Source organism: Myotis myotis, unplaced genomic scaffold (assembly GCF_014108235.1).
Source record: "Myotis myotis isolate mMyoMyo1 unplaced genomic scaffold, mMyoMyo1.p scaffold_m19_p_2, whole genome shotgun sequence".
Taxonomy (NCBI): Eukaryota; Metazoa; Chordata; class Mammalia; order Chiroptera; family Vespertilionidae; genus Myotis; species Myotis myotis.
Window position 1 is genome coordinate 136,067,497 of NW_023416324.1, and position 20,675 is coordinate 136,088,171.

The 20,675-nt window shown below is 37.9% G+C and overlaps 1 protein-coding gene across 2 annotated transcripts; it reads right to left on the reverse strand.

Moving 5' to 3' along the window:
• Nucleotides 1-360: 360 nt before the first annotated feature.
• LOC118675462 (PEST proteolytic signal containing nuclear protein) lies at nucleotides 361-20,578 on the reverse strand. Of its 2 annotated transcripts, none has more exons than XM_036348294.1 (5): nucleotides 20,455-20,578; nucleotides 14,367-14,581; nucleotides 10,119-10,193; nucleotides 4,358-4,413; nucleotides 361-2,164 (listed from the first exon to the last, which is right to left on the reverse strand). In XM_036348294.1, exons 1-5 carry the CDS (start codon nucleotides 20,516-20,518, stop codon nucleotides 2,038-2,040), a joined length of 537 nt encoding a protein of 178 aa, XP_036204187.1. In that variant the 5' UTR covers nucleotides 20,519-20,578; the 3' UTR covers nucleotides 361-2,037. The 2 variants fall into 2 exon arrangements, with proteins under 2 accessions (XP_036204187.1, XP_036204188.1); XM_036348295.1 differs by lacking the exon at nucleotides 20,455-20,578 and adding an exon at nucleotides 14,605-14,675 and having other exon boundaries at nucleotides 14,367-14,529.
• Between the last annotated feature and the right edge of the window lie 97 nt (nucleotides 20,579-20,675).

Below are 20,675 nucleotides of genomic sequence, written 5' to 3' on the forward strand. Positions count from 1 at the left end.
GGCCCCAGATCCATGTTTCTCGCTCAGATGTGTTTCTATCTTCTCTCCTCTCCTCTCTCTCTAAAAATCAAAGAAAATATGTAGAGCTAGTGGATGGTAGACACTAGTAAGAGAATACCTTCTAACACTGGGTATGCTTTGGCAGGCTTTTCTACAGCGTAGGGCAGACAAACACTCTGGCAGGAGAGGAGAAGGATGCTATAGAGGTAAATGCTAAATTAGATAGAGTCTAATGAACAATAATTTAAAACCTCCCATTATCTTGGCCAACAATCTGGGCAAAAGCAACAATTGTAACATTTGTTAAAAAACAAAAAAAAACCCAATAACAATTAAGCATAATAGAAAATAAGAACACTATTGAGTTTGACAAATTTATTGGTATTTTAGTAAAGACATTCATCTCAGTTATTTCTCTCTCCCATCTTGACCATAGGCTAATATTTCATTTGAGTCAAGAAAAGAATATGCAGGAGAGGGATTTTAACAGTAAAATAGACAAAAATGAAAAGTTTGCCTACATTAAAGCAAGTTAAATTCATGTATCTTGATATCATTAAATCAAGTAGGTAAGAACTAATAGTTCTATATACATTTCCATTGTTTTACTTGGGACTTACTCTAATAAATGAAAGTGAACAAAGTGTTAGGAATATATACAGGCTGCTTCTCTGGAGTTACTACCTTTTAAAAGAGCTGAGTGATTAGTTACCACCATTAAGACAGTCTGAAGCTGCCTGCAAATTTAACATTGTAGAAGTTTTCAAGGAAATCATTATACTGCATTTTTCTTTCATCTATGACTATACCTTTAAAGATGTGTTTGTCACATTAAAAAAGAATTCATATACAATACAAAAATACAAAAACAAAACAAAACCCTACAACACATAGTTCTAACAAAGTATATGTGGTCAAAGATTCCATAAAATGTTTAAAGATGCATTTTCTTTTCTTCTATTTTCAATATCGAAAATGTGCTTTTGAGAGGCCATTGGTTAATATGCATACACTTAAACCATTTTACTGTATTAAATAAGGATTCCTGTAGTTAAGTACAAATCAAAATGGAATTCACAAATTAGTAACTTAAATGGTATGACAATTACAGAAAGTGCATCTTTCTCATTTTCCATCTTGACACTATGTTGCTTTTTTGCTGTCTGTTACATTTTAAAAAATAAAAACAGCCAAATATTTAAGTATTATGTACATTTAAAATTTTTGGTGATGGTTTGTATTTTAAAAGAAACAGCTTCCTATGACTTGCCTCAAGTCTGGTGGAAATGCGTACAGGAACTAAGCTAATAACAAAAACCAAGAGAAGCACATTCAAAATACTGATTTACTTTGGTAGCAAACGGTTGTTCTTTGTAGACTACTGAAGGCAGACAGGACCCATTAAGGTGAAGTGGGCTATATCAAATACTCAACTGTTTACATAAAATTAAAAAAATTTTCTTTTAAAGAGCTAAGCCTCTGTATCCATTGATAGCAATGCAATATCTAGTTTGACTTGAAACAAAACAAATGCCCATTAGGAAAAAAAGCAATACTTTAATTTTATCCAATTCACTTTCAGTCAATACTCCAGTAACATTTTCCTCCCAGTACAATACTCCCTCTTTATAAGGCTGTTCCTGGGAGCCAGAAAGTTTAGGTTAATAAGGGAGTTAAGTTAGAGTAATTGCTTGCAGTTTAAACAGACAATAACTTTTTTGCTTCCCTCTTAATGTGCTAATAGTTGTGTCTAAAAAAATATGCAATTCTTAGAAAGGTACCATTTCTGATTTTTTTTAAATTATCTGTAACCTTTGGAAACTAATTACATGAAACTACAAAATTAGCAAATGTCTTGAAATCTGTATATAAAACATAAATTACGTCTAATTTCAAACTCTCATTTATTAGTGTACCACTCAATCTTAAAAAAAAAAAAAAGGCGGCTCCAAAGATAGTCTTATATCATTCTTTAAAAAGGAAACTGTTCCTTTTAACTTTACACCCACCCCATACCCCAATTTCAAAACATATCATTTAATTGTCTTGGTCATGGACATTTCCAAGATGAGATTTTATATTTCGCTCCCATAGCTTCTGGTTATCAGAAAACCCATGCTTTCCTTTATTAAAGGAGTTTGGTCCTGCTGATGTTGGTGTATCCCTGTGTTAAAAGAAAAGAAATTTATTCAAAATGTTATACAAAGCCTTTTGGGCCATGTTTTTAATCATTCAAAACACATTTGTTTAGCACTTATTATAAACATAGGCTGAACATCAAAAGCCCCTACAAAGGTTTTAAAAAATATACTTTCCACAGACCCAGTCCTAAAATTTCAGATTCAGGTCTAAGAGGGACCAAGTAAATTTATAGTTTTTACATTTGAGGTGATTATGATTTACTTTGGTAGCACTAGAGGCTCAGTGCAGGAATTTGTGCACCAGTGGAGTCCCTTGGCCGGGCCTGCGGGATTGGGCTGAAACCAGCTCTCCAACATCCCGAGGGGTGCCGGATTGTGAGAGGGCACAGGCCAGGCTGAGGGACCCCATTGATGCACAATTGGGGCCAGGGAGGGACACGGGAGGTTGGCCAGCCAGAAAGGGACCACGGGAGGGCTCCAGGGCATGTCCGGGCCATCTCGCTCAGTTCGGATTGGCCGGACCCCAGCAGCAAGCTAACCTACTGGTCGGAGCCTCGGCCCCCTGGTGGTCAGTGCACATCATAGCGAGCGGTTGAGCGGCCTTAGCATGTCATTAGCATATTATGCTTTGACTGAACAGCTGACCGGACACTTAGCATATTAGGCTTTTATTATATAGGATAGCTAATGGTGGCAACCATTATAGTTTTAAAAAATTGTTGCTATTTTGCTACCTATGGATTCTTCTAAGATTTTTATGGTTTTCTGTCTTATGTTTAAGTCCTTTACCCATTTTGAAATAAAAAAAAATACATATATACAAAAAAAACAAAGCAACTGTTGCTTGCAACCCATTAATAAGGTCATGAAATTAATTTACTGGCTTGTCATCAGCATTTATAAAAAATTAAAATTGCCAAAGCCGGTTTGGCTCAGTGGCTAGAGCGTCGGCCTTGGGACTGAAAGGTCCCAGGTTCGATTCCGGTCAAGGGCATATACCTGGGTTGCGGGCACATCCCCAGTGGGAGATGTGCAGGAGGCGGCTGATCGTTGTTTCTCTCTCATCGATGTTTCTAACTATCTCTCTCCCTTCCTCTCTGTAAAAAAATCAATAAAATATATTTAAAAAAAAAAATTAAAATTAAGAAAAACATGAAGATATATCACACACAGAAAGATTTATTAGGTCATTTTATGAACTCTGTTTCAATTTTACATATTTAGATAGATGTATCTAAATATCTAAATAGGTGTTTAGATTGGGTTACAATGCCAGGTATATTTCTTAGATCCCAGTATAAAATGAAGGTACTGCGCCCTGACTGGTTTGGCTCAGTGGATAGAGCGTCGGCCTGTGGACTGAAGGGTCCCGGGTTTGATTCCGGTCAAGGGCATGTACCTTGGTTGCGGGCACATCCCCAGTGGGGGGCGTGCAGGAGGCAGCTGATCGATGTTTCTCTTTCATTGATGTTTCTAACTCTCTATCCCTCTCCCATTCTCTCTGTAAAAAGTCAATAAAAAATATTTAAAAAAAAAAAAAAAAATGAAGGTACTGGGACTGTTCCCATTTGAATCATAGACCGAAAATCTGAAGGCTGATACCTGTTTATGGACTTAGCAATTAGTTCTTTGGAAGTTCATACATTAAGTAGAAATGGGGACATAGTATGGGTTGATTTAAAGCTAAGCTTTTTTACTAGCTTCTAAATTATCCATTTATGCATACAAAGACAGGAAACTGGACATCATATTAACTTAAAATTATCATTATTTCCATGACAACAGAAACAATAAAGGAAAATTAAAATACTTTTGTTTTATTTTGGTATTTGACATTTAAGTGACCATGGAAAAAAGGGTATTTATGATCAAGATTAAGTGGTGAGAATATCATTTAAAAAATGAGTGAAAGCCATTTCTTTTTATACCAGAAAACAATTCAATATAAATTTTAAATCAGAACATTGCTCACAGCTATTTCTTATTTGAAAAAACAAAACAAAACATATATATATGTACGGATTACATGTATATGAAAAGAAAGTCTTAAATTGTTAATTTTCTTAAAATACTCATAAGATCACTGATTAACTCACAAAACAAAACTGTTATGCTCAATACACAAGAAAAGCCTGAACAATAAAAGATTATGTATAATTTATTCTTGCTCTTAATTCACCATAATTTTCTATAATATTTATGAAAAATTATAATACCTTCCAATATTCTTCATCCTCATCTTTGCTTCTGGAGGCATTTCCTCTGGTTCGCTCTGGAGGGAAAAAAGAAGAAAAACAGAAGTTAACAGAGATGATTGCATATAGATTTATTAAATTCACTTCATTACAATATGCAAAATTTTATGTCTAAGTCTTTTAGCATTTTCAATTCTGTAAATTTTTAAAAAAAATCTATTTCTTTATTGATTTCAGAGAGGAAGGGAGAAGGAGAGAGAGATAGAAACATCAATGATGAGAATCATTGATTGGCTGCCTCCTGCACACCCCCCACTGGGGATGGAGCCCGCAACCCAGGCATGTGCCCTTAGCCGGAATCGAACCCGGGACCCCTCAGTCCGCAGGCTGATGCTCTACCCACTGAGCCAAGCCAGCCAGGGCAATTCTGTAAATTTTGATAAAAGAAGAAAATTATTTATCTTAACTACATTTTAAAAATAAATGCACTTCTAGTGTGCTGGTTTTGCATTAAAACTTTTGGTAAAAACTAGATATTCTAGAATTAAAACCATTTGTTGATTATGTACTACACATTGTGTTAAATGCTTTAATATGCATGATATTTTAAAACTCTTTAATAATTGTACAATGTGGCATGATTATCATCATTCCCAATCTGCAGGTGAGATAAACAGGTGAAATTGTCCAAGGTCACAAAACTAATAAACAGCAAAGAATAGAGGGCCAAAGCAAAGACTCTTAACCATCTTACTGGATTATTCCTTCCCAAAAATGTCTCCTTGACTAAAAGATATCTTTAAAGTTCTTCGCTTACTATTTTTTCCCTATTTATAGTTACGGATAAGTTACAATGATGTAAGTTTTTAAGTATAAATTTTGCTGCTGAGCTTAAATAGTTTTTTAAAGGGAGTCCTTAAATTAAAGGGGTTTCTATTGGTCAAATCTGGGACAATTTGAGCATTATAACCAACTGAATAAAGTAAGAATCCATGAACCCACCACACGTATAAATAAGGGAAAGCTCTTCTTTACAGTGCTAAGGGTTAGCTAGCTAGCTTAATTAGGCAGATAGGGAGGGGTGCAGGGGGATGGTCCAGAAAGGATTAAGGCCTTTCTGGCTTAAGCAATTAAAAGCAGCCTGACCTGAGCAGCTGGGAGAGCCATAGGGGTAATAAAACATCTCCAGCCAGAACAACTGAGAGAGGATCCATAGGGGAGGAATGCATAGGGCTTGGAGGCACCAAAATGCTTATCTTACTTTTACAGAGGACAGAAAAATGCCACAGGATAAGGGGGGAGGAAGACATACATTCACAGAGGATAAAGAAAACTCACAGGATATCAGGAAGGAAACATATTTTCACAAAGGATAGAGGACTGTTGTAAGATAAGGGGAGAGAAAGAGGGGAGCACCAAGTGGGCTTTGAGATTTAAGCTTTGAAACTAATACTGTGTTGCTGAATGACCAATGAGGAAAGCACAGGAGATAGTAGATTCAGATTACTTAGATTTTTGAGAGAGAGAGAGAGAGAGAGAGAGAGAGAGAGAGAGAGAGAGAGAGAAGGCCCTTCCCCATTTGGGGACACCCCTGCCTAGATGGAGTTTGTATACGCTTCTAATAAACGTCTACATTTTTATTAAAGAAATCTGTTAGTCCACAAATTCTTCAACTTTGTTGGACAAGAACCCAGGAGAAGAATCTGCACCCTGAACCTCACATTTCAACAGTAACAATCAATAAACATAGAGAGGAAGAAAGAATTAGAAAAGTCATCATTTGGCAAACATTGTAATAACTAACTCCGGCAAGAATCACCAATGGATGTTAACACTCAAGAGTAAATGCTTAATATGGAACAGAGTGAGGAATCTCGGAGGGAAGGTGAGGGAGGGTAAGTGGGTGGAAGGTAACCAACCGAGGACCTTGTATGCATATATGCATGGCCCATGGACACAGACAATGGGCAGTGAGGGCAGGGGGTGGGGGCGGACTGGAGGAAAAAAGGGGACATATGTAATACTTTCAACAATAAAGATTTATTTTTTAAAAAAAGAGTAAATGCCTATATACCTTCTCAAACGGTATCTCCAATAAGATAAATTTTAATTAGAAAAAAAACACAGTGATTTGACAGTACAGAAATCTAGCAGACATCACTTTAACCAAATGATCAAAGTTAATGCTGCCTGTAATGGGACATATTGACAGTATGTGCTCCTTGATATGATACACTGAAAACTTGGCATTACTTCTGTGGTATTCCAGATAAAAGGAATGTGAATCTAATCAAAAGAAAACACCAGACAAATCCAAACTAAGGAACATTCTACAAAATAACTGTCCTAAAATAACAATAGTAAAATAACTGTCCTGAACTCTTCAAAAATGTTAATGCCATGAAATACACGAAAGACCCAGAGACTGCCCAAGTCAGACTCTAAAGCGATAAAAGAATACCCTTTGTCTAATATGTTTCAGGCTCAGATATATACTCGAGGTTACTTGCTATGTTTCTAGAGAAAAAGAACCGGATAAATATTTTATTTTGTATGTTTCAGATATTAGCCCTTTGTTGATTTTATTTTTACTTATTTTAGAATTTTTATAAGTTTATTTGAGACAAACTGAAGACATATGTTGGGAATCAAATCTCAAATGCTCCCCTCTTTGTTGGTTTTATTTTTTTTGGTATTTTTTAATTAACTTTTTTTTTTTTTTTAATTGAGAGAGAAAGGAAAGGGGGAAAGAGAGAAACATTGGTGGGAGAAACATCAATCGGTTGCCTCCCACATGCACCCTGACTGGGGATTGAACATGCAACCCAAGCAGGGTATGTGCCCTGACTGGGAATTGATCCCGCCACCTTTTGGTGTACAGGACAATGTTCCAAACAACTGAGCCACACCAGCCAGGGCCCTGTCTTTGTTGGTTTTAGACATTTGCAAATATCTTGTTCCAGCTTTCATCATTACCTTTGTCAATAATATTATTAAACAGAAATCCTTAATTTTGGTACAATCTAATTAGTCAATTTTACTTAGGGTATGTGGAAAATGTTTTTTATATAAGTTTATTTGAGCCACGCTGATAACATATACAGTGGAGCAAGATCTCAAATGCTCCCCAGATAAAAAGATTTTAGATGCATTGCATTCTTTTATCTAAGAGACAAATTTATCCCTTCCTGTCATTACCATCTTATAGCAGAGAAAGAGTGTTGCCTGAACCTGTCCAAAATTTCTTTATAAAATATTTAGAGAAAGCAGTAAGGGATGATGCGAAGAACAGAGGACTAGAAACCAAAAGACCTAAGTTCAACATTTGTGTGCATCCGCACATACTTATGCATACTTTATTTAACTTAACTTCTCCATTTGCAAAATAGAAATAACTGTACCACATGATTCACAGGGATATATGGAAGGTAAAATAAAGTTATGTGAAAAGATACCCTAATTGTCAGGTATTCAAAAAAGAAAACAAACAAACAAACAAACAAACAACACAAACTGTTAGGTATTCAGAGTAAGCAATTACTGCCCTCAATGGATAGAGCATGGGCCTGTGGACTGAAGGGTCCCGGGTTCGATTCCGATAAAGGGCACATGCCCAAGTTGCTGGCTCAATCCCCAGCAGGGGACAGTCGGTCAATGATTCTCTCTCATCATTGATGTTTCTATCTCTCTCTCTCCCTTCCTTTCTGAAATCAATAAAAATATAATTAAAACAAGAAACAAACAAAAAAAAACAACCCCAAAAACAAAGAAAGCAATTGCTACTATGTATTTATTGCTTATAATTTCCAGCCTCTCCATTTTTACACATGCTGTTTCCTTCTTCCTATATTGTCCTCATACAATCTGTTAAGAATGTCAAAATGACAGAAAACAGTAAATATTATTTGTTAGTACTTTTTAAACCTTCCTGGGGAGAATGGGGCAATGAAATACATTTTTTCTTCAATAAAATCTCACTTTGGGTTCCCAATTATCGAACAGATACAAGAATTTCTGTAAGTAAGCAGGGCAGAAGCCCAGAGGCTTGCTTGTTAGGTATCATCACCTTCCAGCACAGTAGCTCCTGAAACATTTCAAGAGAACACTAGAGCTCTCAAAAATAGTTTAAAAATCTATGTTCTAAATAGAGCCTTCATTTCACAGTTTAAAAACTATAGCTCCAAAAAGGTAAAGTGATTTATGCACATGCTTTCTACTGGTTAAGAACTGGACAAACAGGAAAAGAATACAGGTCTCCTGACTGCCAATCTAGTGGTCTTTTCAGGTATCTAGTACCAGCCTCTTTCTTTCCCTGAATTCCACATCACTTCATCTCCAGGTACCTTTGATTTTTATTTTGTACTATTTTATGTATAAGTCTCTGCTCTAGAAGGCTGAGTTCCTAGAGAAACTTGTCTGATTTACCTTTGTAATCTCACTGTGCCTAGCATATAGAAAGTACTCAAATGTGTAGAATGAGTAAAGGTCCAAAGAATACATTGATGACCAGTTATTCTTTACCTACTGACCTGGGATCCAAGCATTTCACATTTATCCTTGCCCAAAACTCTAAAAAAATCTCCAGCACAGTCAAATGGAGCTGCTTAGTATTTACCACCATGATTTGAAAATTGACGTCTTAGCTTACAAAAGTATACCTTGGTTTGTCTAAATCCTACCTAATGTTTCAATACCCAACTCATATTTCTTCTGTTATATATTCTTCCCAATCACTCCTACCCCAGTGTTTGTGCTCCTCTGAATGTATTATTCTTATCCAGATTCCTTTTGGGAGCAATTTACTCATGTATCCAGTAACACTTAATTGTTATACAATGGGGTCACATCTTAAAAAATGAGGGTTAGGTTCTAAAGTCAGAGTCTAAGGAAAAGTCAAAATTATGCTTAAAATTCCATAATCATTCATAAGCATGGTGAGAGAGAGACCCTAATGAGGGGCATGAAGGGACTAGGACTGCCTATGACAGCAGATAAGCATCTAATGTTTACTCTGGAATACGAATTCATTGAGTGCAACTTCTACTAGAATCACCTGCACTATTTAATTGTTATTCCTCATAGGGATAAAGGGAGAAACCAATATAGCTGCCTCATGGGGATAAAGGAAGAATCAGTTGTATTATTAAAATGTCTCATCACTGAAGACTTCAGCTATAAAAATTATTAAAGGCAGTACTCAATTTTTTTTGGATGCTACATACTTCCTAGTACATACATATATTATCTATCCATATAAAAGCCCAGCAACTCTTAGGGCGGAACGACTGGTCACTGATGTGCACTGACCCCCAGGGGGCACGCGCTCAATACAGGAGCGGCCCCCCTCATGGTCAGTGCACTCCCACGGCGGGAGTGCTGCTCAGACAGAAGCCATGGCAGTACTAAGGAGCAGTGAGCCAAGTGGTAAGGAGCAAGGAGGCGGGTGGTTAGGAGTGAAGGGTCCCGGATTGTGAGAGGGCGCAGGCTGGGCTGAGGGACCCCCCCCACACACACACACAAATTTTGTGCATCAGGCCTCTAATTCATAAGAAGCATTTATCAATGATTAAGTTCCTTGCCCCCAGAGTTAACATTTTAAATAACCCTACAACCAAATATAATAAATAGAAATATCCAGATTTCACAGATGTCTCATACACAGAAACTGATCAGAGTTGCAAAGGAAATTCACTAGTACCATTAACACAACCTATAATCTACCACTAACATCTTTCTTAAAGAACTGGTTAAAGAAAATAAACAAAACTGGGTGTCAACTTACATCTTCATCTTCATTAAAAGCTGCTGCTACTGAAAGAGTTTTTGGAGCAAGAGTTGGAACAGTTTCTTTAGGTTTCTGAAGAAAAAACATATTAAAGAGTATGACATAACATCTATACAGGCTTAATGATATAAATAATTTATCATCAAATATTAAACTTTATGTTTTCATAGAAATAGTAAGAAACTCAGAAAAAACTTTGGACAAATCCATTCTTTCTTTTTGAAAATGTGGGTTATCAATGGGTAGCTTTTTACTTTATTGTCCATTTTTTCCCTCTTATAAAAGATTTCCTAGTTAGGACCTATAATTTAGTATCATTTAGCTAAGGGGCACCTGGGACAGGTAAGAGAAAATTATCAGTATTACTTTCCCATTGTAACATTAAAATTAAGTAATGTACCTTGGGAACATAAAAGACACAAAGGCTCATCTTTCTACTAGCTAGCTTCCTGCCCTATAGCCTATAAGCATGCTTCATTCATAGCATCTCTTCTAATCTGTTTGAAGTAAATTGTCCTCAGTATCTCCAATCCTCACCACCCATTCAGTCTTCAACCCACTGCAATTTGGCTTCCTCCCTTACCATTCTCCATGATTCCTCACTCAACCAGAATCAGGTGATCCTGATTATATAATCACCAATGACAAGTGTGCTATTTTTGACTCTAATCATCAGTTCCTTTTTTGCATTTTATTTTAAATTATATTTTATTGATTTCAGAGAGGAAGGGAGAGGAAGAGATAGAAACATCAATGATGAGAGGGAATCATTGATTGCTGCCTCCTGCACGTCTCACACTGTGGGTCAAGCCTGCAACCCGGGCATGTTCCCTGACTGGGAATCGAACTGTGACCTCCTGGTTCACAGCGACGCTCAACCATAGACATGCTGGCTGGGCACCAGTTCTTTTTTTAAAACACCCCTACCTTGCCCAGCCGGTGTTGCTCAGTGTTTAAGCGTCCACCTATGAACTAGGAGGTCAAGGGTCGATTCCCCGTCAGGGCACATGCCCAGATTGTGGGCTTGATCCCCAGTAGGGGTTTGCAGGAGGCAGATCAATGATGCTCTCTTATCACTGATGGTTCTCTCTCTCTCTCCCTTCCTCTCTGAAATCAATAAAAATACATTAAAAATAAAACACCCCTACCTTTGCCTCTGTGACACTGTTTTTTATTGGCGATTTTCCTAATTCTCTGACCTTTTATTCTCTTTTCTCCCTCCTGTCCCGCTTCAAATGACAAGTACCCTAAATTTTGTCCTTAGTGACCTTTCCTTCTCTATTCTCCCCTGGTCAACTCCATCCATCCCAAACCAAGTATGTTAAACTCCCCCACCTTCTAATCCTTTGTACAGAGTGATGTATATGGTGATGTTTCTAAAATGCAAAACCATTTAAGTATCAATACTCCTTATAATGTTCTATGGCTCTGCTAGAACCTAAGGAATAAAGCCAAATTACATTATGGAATTCAGGTCCTTTATGATTTGATCCTATGGTCTCGTTTTGGTGGCTTTCTATCTTGTATTCACCTTCCAAACACTTTCCAAGTACAATTTCCTGAATGTACTGTATGGCTTCATATATAAACTGCTTTTACATGAAATTCCTTTATCTGAGATGCCCTGCGCCTCCTGCCTGCACTTAAGGCAAACTCAAACATCACTTTATCAGTGAAATTTTCTCTGACCTGCAACAAAATTAACCATCCCTTCTTCTATCACACACACACATATTTTTATAAACAATATTTGCTTCTGAAGGAATAAGAAATGTTCATTTGGAGATTATGCATAGTGACTCTAGAAACACCCTTCAATCTTTTAAAGAAGTCATGTATATGCTGTAGGTACAACATAAGACACCAGGTAAGTATTTGCTGGTTGATCGGACTATCTTTTCACATCACATAATCAACAATTCCAACTATTTCTTATATCTTACATCTCTACCCCCCAAGAAAATTATGTTTGCACTATCATTTATTTTATAAAAATAGGTTTTTGTTTTCCAAAGATTAGTTTTACTGAGTAGGCTTTTTCAAACATAACCCTCCCATCTAATTTAATCAGGCATTACTAAATTGCTAAGTGTGAATTAGGGATTTATATATCCAACTCAAGGGGTGTGTTGAACCACAGTAAAAGTTATTATCAAGGGGAACATCTGTATAAGAAGTGTACATTAGAATACATTTTTAATCACTAAAAAAAGAAGTAAATTCTGCCTTAACCGTTTTGGCTCAGTGGATAGAGTGTCAGCCCTCAGACTGAAAGGGTCCCGGATTCGATTCTGGTCCAGGGCATGTGCAGGTTGTCTAGCCCCATCCTAGCTCCCGTTGGGGTGTGTTTGGGAGGTAACCAATTGGTGTGTCTCTCTCACTTTGATGTTTCTCTCTCTGTATCTCCCCCTCCCTTCCACTCGCTCTAAAAAATATATCATTGGGTGAGGATTAAAAAAAAAAAATTTATGCAGGTAAGTCTAAGCAACTTAAAAAAAAAAGATTAAAAAAAAAATCAGTTCTGATAGGGAGACGAGTCTGAAGTAATGAAGTTACAAGCTGAATGTCTTGATGGAAGTGGGAGTTCTGAGAAATGGTAGCTTTTAAAATTAGCAGTGTGGGTCACACTTATAGTAGAAACTTGATCCATATCAAATTTAAAAATCTTTGAATGAACACCTAATGCAAAAAAAAGCTGTATGCATCTAGCAACTGAGCATTAATTTTCACAGAAAAGATATGAATAAACTCAAAAGCAATTTAGGATTTTTCTCCTTACACAAGAATGTAACTATTTTCTAAAACTGATAGCAATATAACATACAAGTAACTTTTCTTCTTAAAGAAGAGATCTATTTGGATAAACCATATAAAATAGTTATAGTCAAATTTCTAATCCTCATATGCTTCAATCTAATATTTCAAATACTTTCCAGATACTCCATAGTTCGTAAGTATTGATTCATGGTTTAAACAAGGGATCAAGCCCTGCCAGTGTGGCTCAGTGGCTGAGCAACAACCTATGAACCTGGAGGTCATGGTTCAATTCCCGGTCAGGGCACATGCCCAGGTTGTAGGCTCGATCCCCAGTGTGGGTTGTGCAGGAGGCAGCCTATCAGTGATTCTCTCTCATCATTGGTGTTTGTTTCTTTCTTTTCTTTTTTTTTTCTTCATCATCATTGATGTTTCTATCTCCCTCACCCTTCCTCTCTCGGAAATCAATAAAAAATATATTTTAAAAAACCACACATGCACAAAAAACCCCACAAGGGATGAAAAGTTGATCTGTAAGGAACTGTCACAGGATATCAATGAAGGTCCTCGTGCAGCTCCAAAATAAGATAATCAGGAAGCTCTTATCAAGGAATATTTTGCTAATATTAACCTTTTAAGATAAAATAATTTCTAGAGATATTATTTTTAATATTGCTAGAATTGAAAGATATGAAAAATAAGCTAAAATTCTTTCTGAAAAAATTTTAAGAGGTTTTGCTCAACTTAGGAAAATTCCAAGCTATTACTTGTAGTTGTTTCTTATATTCCAAACCTTTATATATATATATGTATGTATGTATGTATATATACATACATATATATATATATGTATATATATATTTTTTTTTATTGATTTTTTACAGAGAGGAAGGGAGATAGAGAGTCAGAAACATCGATGAGAGAGAAATATCGACCAGCCGCCTCCTGCACATCCCCCACCGGGGATGTGCCTGCAGCCCAGGTACATGCCCTTGACCAGAATCGAACCTGGGACCCCTCAGTCCGCAGGCCGACGCTCTAGCCACTGAGCCAAACCGGCCTCGGCACCAAACCTTTTTAAAATAAAACTTTATTAAGATATCGTTCGCCCTAACTGGTTTGGCTCAGTGGATAGAGCATCAGCCTGCGGACTCAAGGGTCCCAGGTTCGATTCCGGTCAAGGGCATGTACCTTGGTTGTGGGCACATCCCCAGTAGTGGGTGTGCAAGAGGCAGCTGATCGATGTTTCTCTCTCATTGATGTTTCTAACTCTCTATCCCTCTCCCTTCTTGTTTGTAAAAAAATCAGTAAAATATATATATATAAAAAAAGATATAGTTCATTCAGGTCTTTCTTGAACATGGAGCTAATAACTCCTTAAATACCTATAGGTACACTTTTATACTTAATTTACCTAACTCAGTGAAAGCAGGTTTCCAAAACAAATTCTTAAGACCCATTACGAATATCATATATAAAATAACAACTCACACTAGATCCAAGTTTGATGGATATGGCGGAGGCTTTCTTTGTCGTCTGACTACCTATGGCAAATCCAAACTTGGAGATCTTTGTAGGCTTTGTTGGGAGGTCTGCAGCTTCTTCTTCAGCTGATCGCTTCTCAGCGCTGCGACTGGAACTTTCCCCTCCATTACTGGAAGAAACAGTCTTAGTTTTCACAGGTTTTTCTGCTTCTTCTTCAGGTCCTGGTGAAGTCGAAACAACTTACCAAGATGAGCTATTTTTACTGAGCAGACTGACGGGAGCAGCAACCTCAAAAAGCATTGTTATAAGGAAGATACCTCTGCAGTTGTCGCCTACTGACCCAACAGTCTCTTTCACTGTTTGTTAGAGTATACAACAGGAACTGAGATTGTGGCAGTAGAAGAGGCTCCCATGAATTAACTAGCATAAAATACAGAGCAATTTAAAATTATAAACAGAGTTCACAGAAAGTAAAGACCCTTCAACTAAACAGTTAAGTTGTACAATAATCTAGTTATTTGTGAGATTTTGTTTAGAAATTAAGGTCTGTAAATTGTTCTACACAAACTAGTTTGTGAGCAATTAGTCACATCATAGGATAATACATTTGACTAATAAGTTCCAATATTCTTCAATAATGTACTATTAGTTATACGAAGTACCTAGTTATAAACAGCCATTATTACCTGAACTACAATGTTAATAAAGCCTGGAATAACTTTCTTGAGTGATGTGTTCCTCATGTACATCTCACACAATCTTTACTTGTACAGGAACTTTAAAGAAGACTACAAAGGTTATCACCCTTTGAGTACTTCTCCTCTGAAAGCTTGGTTATTATCACCTGTTTTAGGTTACCTTTAAGAGCTTTTAACAATCATAATTGGATAGGGGGTAATGTGGGGATAAGAACACATATGTAATAACTTAATCAATAAAAAAATAAAAATAAAAAAACCTTAGCAAAAAAGAGTTTAGTGGGTTACCCCTTGGGCCCCTCCTTATGTGGGAGTCTGTATTTGCTCCCAATAAATTTCCACTCTTTTCATCTATATATATGTAAAAAAAGAGGAAAAAAACCCACAAAAAAACCAATCATACTTAGGTTTATACATTATTTTTAATCATGAAAGAAAGATGAGCTAATTATAATTTCCAACAGTAGAAGGCATGCATACAAGATGTTTTTCAGTAATTTTGCTCCTGTTGCATTAATAAATGATGAAATGAGTTCACATTTTGAAGATCTCAGATATATTATACAAGGCTATTTAAGAACATATTGGGAGGTAAGACAGAAGGCTGGCTATTATTAAAATTCGTATTTTCTTTCCCCAGTTTGCTGGGTGTTTTTGCCACCGCTGTGTGCATAGGAATTTGTTCATAGTTTTTTTTAAACTATAGTCCGGCCCTCCAACCGTCTGAGGGACAGTGAACTGGCCCCCTGTTTAAAAAGTTTGAGGACCTCTGCTCTAAGGGATAGCTCTGACAATTGTTAAGAAACAGTACAAAAAGCTTGAATGCAGGGGAAGGGAGGAAATTAAACACAGACTGACAAGTAACTGATTAAAAAAGGGTAGGCTATATATTTCAATCTATATAATTTGGAATTGTAGAGTCTCTAGTTAATAAGCACTTAGAACAGAACATCTGATTTTGTTGAGAGGAAAAATAACTCTTAATCTCCTCTGGACAAGGAGTGAGAGTTGTAATGACAATGTAGGAAAGAAATTAAGCAGGCTTAGGTTTTGGGATTTCCCCAGGGGGTGCCATTTACTTACTCAGATATGAAATTACAAAAGTACCTGAAGAAAGAAAGATTACTATTCAATAGCTAAAATGCAGAACTCAATTTAGAATTTCTTTTTAAAAAATATAATGTATGTGGTGGTTGCCAGAGGGAAGTGGGGAGATGGAAAAGGGGGTCCCAATATATGGTGACAGATTTGACTTTGGGTGGTGGGCACATGGTACAATATACAGATCTTGTAACACAGAAACCCACACCTGAAACCTATATGGTTCATGTCGACCCAATAAATTTAAATTAAAAATAAATTTTAAAAAGGATTATGTAAAGTTTTTTCAAAGTCTAAATTTATAAAATAGTTTATGCTAAATTATATTCTGCTTTCTATTTATAGTTTTTTTATTGTTTAAAGTATTACATGTCCCCCTTTTCCCCCGATTGACCCCCCCAGCGACTCCCACCCCCAAGGGCAAACCCCCATCTATTTATAATTTTAATCACGTATAACATTTACAGTAAACCCAAACAGGGATAACTTCTCTGACTGATACACAGCTAAAATCGAAAACTCTTCAAATTGGAATATATAGAAATTCTGAAAATAAATAAAAACAAATAGTGCAAAGAACATTTAGTTTTAATTGTAGTATAACTGCTCTTTGAACTGGGACTCAAGTGTTATATAATTAGTCAAGATTTCCTGTTCTTTTAAAACCCATCTTTACCTAATTCTAGGTCTCCTGTTATCCAGAAAGTATTTTTGAAACAAAAAATAATCTTCAAAAATTAAAGCATAAATAATAAGTGAAAATATAATTCTTACTACAATATTAATAACATTAAGTGTGATAACTAGCTGAACTAGTAATGTGCTAATACAGGGAACACAATAGTATCTGTCCAATTGCATCATGCTATAGGGAATAGATTTCTAGAGACTGCTCTAGAAAAAGGTAGCATGAAAAGGGGAGCTGGGAAAACTATTATTAAGTAATCAACTGGCAGCAACTCAATTATATTCACATTTGTATTTTTGTCATCTGAAGAAGCAAACTATTTAAGACCACCTACATCTCAGATGCACACCGAAGATTTAAGCATACTATGTCTATTAGGTCATTTTCACACATGGCTGATTCCAGATCAGCAATTTATTTTTGGATATAGAAAACTAGCCTTGCTCACTCTCAATAAGTTGTTTTTTTTTTTTGTAACCAATTGTGAATACTCAGTAGCTTTAGAAAACATTTATTCTTCAATAAAAAGGTGTGGGGGGGGGGAGGAGTGAAGGAAGGTGGATGCACTATTAGTACTCACTACACTTTTTGTGGACTGAACTGTTATTTTTTCATGCAATCCTCTTCTAACAATTACGTAGTAAGATACATGAAACATTTAGGAAATATAGCGAAATGAAATAAGCAATGATGTAAGGGGGAAATATGACAGCAAAATTTATGTTATTATCAGTGTGATTATTATAATTTCTGCAATTATATACAGAGAGAGCTCATTAGAACATTATTTCAACCTAATGCAAGCTTTGAAACATACCATTAAAAATCAACATCAATTCTTACTTCTATTAAGTGCTTTCCTTTAAACACAACATGTGCTACTTAATATTTAGGGGGTTTTAATAAAAACTGCTGTTTTCAATGTATTTAACGAGAAGTTTTCTATTTTGAGACTGGAAAACAAGAATTTGACCAAAGATTTTTGAAAATTTTTGGCAATGTGATTTATATTTTAAAGGATGAATAAGTATATGGTCAACTTTTTAAAAATAAGAAAATAATGTATAACAAAACATGGACAGTTATATCAAACTACTATATTTTTTATCAAGGGATATTTTAATAAAAGGGATTTTATCTAGTTTATATTCATTCTGAACAAAGTGTGTTGATTAGTTAATATGAAATTAAATTACACATTGTACAAACATTCCCGCCCACCCCCCCCCCCCCATTGAATGGTTGGGGAGAGGAGTGCCTTGGGGCATAAAGGTATCTTACTTTCAAAAAAATTACCTATTAAGAAAGTAAGTTTAGGGGTATCCTTCATGACTCATTTACACACTGGTAGCTCTTCGCCTGAAAAAAGGGTACACAGCGATCTCTCTAACAGATTAAATGAGAACATATTCAAGACCTATAGCCTGGCAAAATAAATGTCAATTTCATTAGATAGATCTTAGATAACCTACAATATCCTGAAATGGCCATGATTATGATATGGATAGCTCTTCTCTAAAGTTTCTATTTATTTCAAGGAGATACAAAAATTCAGCCATGCCCTAAACGGTTTGGCTCAGTGGATAGAGCGTCAGACTTCGGACTGAAGGGTCCCGGGTTCGATTCCAGTCAAGGGCATGTACCTTGGTTGCAGGTACATCCCCAGTAGGGGGTGTGCAGGAGGCAGCTGATCGATGTTTCTCTCTCATCGATGCTTCTAACTCTCTATCCTTCTCCCATCCTCTCTGTAAAAAATCAATAAAATATATTAAAAAAAAAACTACCTAAGGCCTCACCCTTAGCATCTCTCCTCTTCTCTTATTCACATGAATTCATGTTAACTACGAAAGTAATCACACAAAAAATACTTATACTTCCAATTTACTGGACTATTCAATAGGAATTAAAAGTCAGAATATTCTCTAAATAAACCCTTAAAATAAACTTCATAGTATTTCAAAAACAGTGGCTACTGGCCACAAAATGAACAATTTAGCAATACCCACTCTATTAAATATTTTAACTATGATTCCTTTGTACAATTTCATTATAAATACCTGACATTAGCCCAGCTGGTGTGGCTCAAAGGTTGAACATCAACCTATAGAACCAGGAGGTCACAATTTGATTCCTGGTCAGGCATATGCCTGGGTTGTGGGATTGATCCCCAGTGAAGGGTGTGCAGGAGGCAGCTGATCAATGATTCTCTCTCATCATTGATGTTTCTATCTCCCTCTCCCTTTCTCTCTGAAATCAATAAAAATATATTTTTTAAAAAACAGCTAACATTAAAAAATAGTTTATATGTGCCCTGGTTGGTGTGGCTCAAAAAAAGCCAGTTTAAAAGCTAGATAAGATTCTTTAGGCTATCGATTTTTCTTCTTCAAATCACTAATTTTTAAATGTAACTTTACTCGATACTTTCCAAGACAATTTTTGAAGGGAAAAAAGTCCCTAATGAGATAGTAAATAACCAGGGGAGAGGGGAGGGAGGAGTATGGCTCCACTAATACCACTGTACCTATTTTTTAAAAAGGAAATTGTGGGTCCAAAGTAACTGAACAATTACACTTTTCTCAAGGCAGTTCACATTCAACATCCTATTAACAGTTGTTAATAGCTGCCTTCAAATGCCATCAATGTCCTGTATTTTCTGATATGAAATACTGTCAGGAAGAACTGGAGAGAGCTGGGAGTAATGCTGAAAACGTTCTAAAGATACTACGATCAGCTCGCACGTGTTCAATTAGGTGCCTTGTTACGACAAAGGGTGGCTGGAGGCGTTACGTTTCTTTTCCCGAAAGCACGAGATCTGAACGTACAGGGGCGGAGGGGACAAAACCAAGCCAGCCTGCGTGCACATCGCAACAAAATACAGGAAGAGTTACACGAGCCGCTGCTGGCACCTAAGCATCTGGCCCGCAGACAGCTGGCGACAGCCTGACTCGGAAAAGGCAGACACCCCAAAGCCGGGCAACCAAGCCCTAACCCTGGACCCCGCAGCCGCAACCAGCCGGCGGGCAGACAAAGGTTTCCTTCCCCCTTTCCTCCGCCGCCTCCACCCGAACCGGCACAGGGTCAGTATTCGGCTGGAAAATAAAGGGAAGGGGGAAAAGGCCGGGGCCGTCCACCTCCCCAGCGCCAAGCGGCAGACGACCCGCTAGGTGTAACCGAGAGGGCGGCACCGTCGGAAACTTGGCGAGCGGCCGGCTCCCGCGGCCGCCGGCGGAGACTCCCACCGAGTGCGCCTGTGCGCGGTGAGATGCGCGTCTCCAGGGTGGCGGTAGCGCCTCCCGCACCGCCGCGCCGGGTCGCACCCGAGTTCCGTTCCCCTTTCTAGCGCCCATCTCCCTTCTCCTCGGAGGCGGGGCCTCCGGGGGGCCAGGAGGTGATGAACTGGGGCCGACTATCCGCCGTCCAGGAGGCAATGCGGGCCCGGATCCCTGCGGGCCGCGCCGGGCGTGCCCAGGGTTCATCTGGGCCCAGCACCTGGCCGGGCCAGCGCCAGGTCCACCCATTCCCGCCGCACCCGCCGCCCTCCACCCCGGGAGCTCAAAGAAAGACCCAGAGCATCCCGCTCAGCCCGCGACGCTGGGGTTGTGTTCACCTCCGGCGGCTCCAGCTCGCTGCGGCTTCTCCGGCTTCTCCTCTCCCGCCTTCCCGTCCGCCATCTTCCCCGCCGCGGCCTCCCTGCAGCCACGCCAAGGACGTCACGGCCCCGCCCAGTAACCATGGAGACGCGGCGCCGCGGGCGGGGCGGCAGCCTAGAGCGGCCCGGGAGAGTGAAAACGGAACTGCAGGTGACTTGGAGCCCAGCCGCCTCTGAAG

What these genes read in the sequence shown, in the direction of transcription:
- LOC118675462 (XM_036348294.1), bottom strand. Translation starts at nt 20,518, where the DNA reads ATGGCGGACGGGAAGGCGGGAGAGGAGAAGCCGGAGAAGCCGCAGCGA. An exon ending in GCGAGCTGGAGCCGCCGGAG is followed by an intron (nt 14,582 to 20,454) that starts GTGAACACAACC and finishes CGACTTCACCAG; the next exon opens with GACCTGAAGAAGAAGCAGAA. An exon ending in AGGATGAAGAATATTGGAAG is followed by an intron (nt 2,165 to 4,357) that starts GTATTATAATTT and finishes CTTTTAACACAG; the next exon opens with GGATACACCAACATCAGCAG.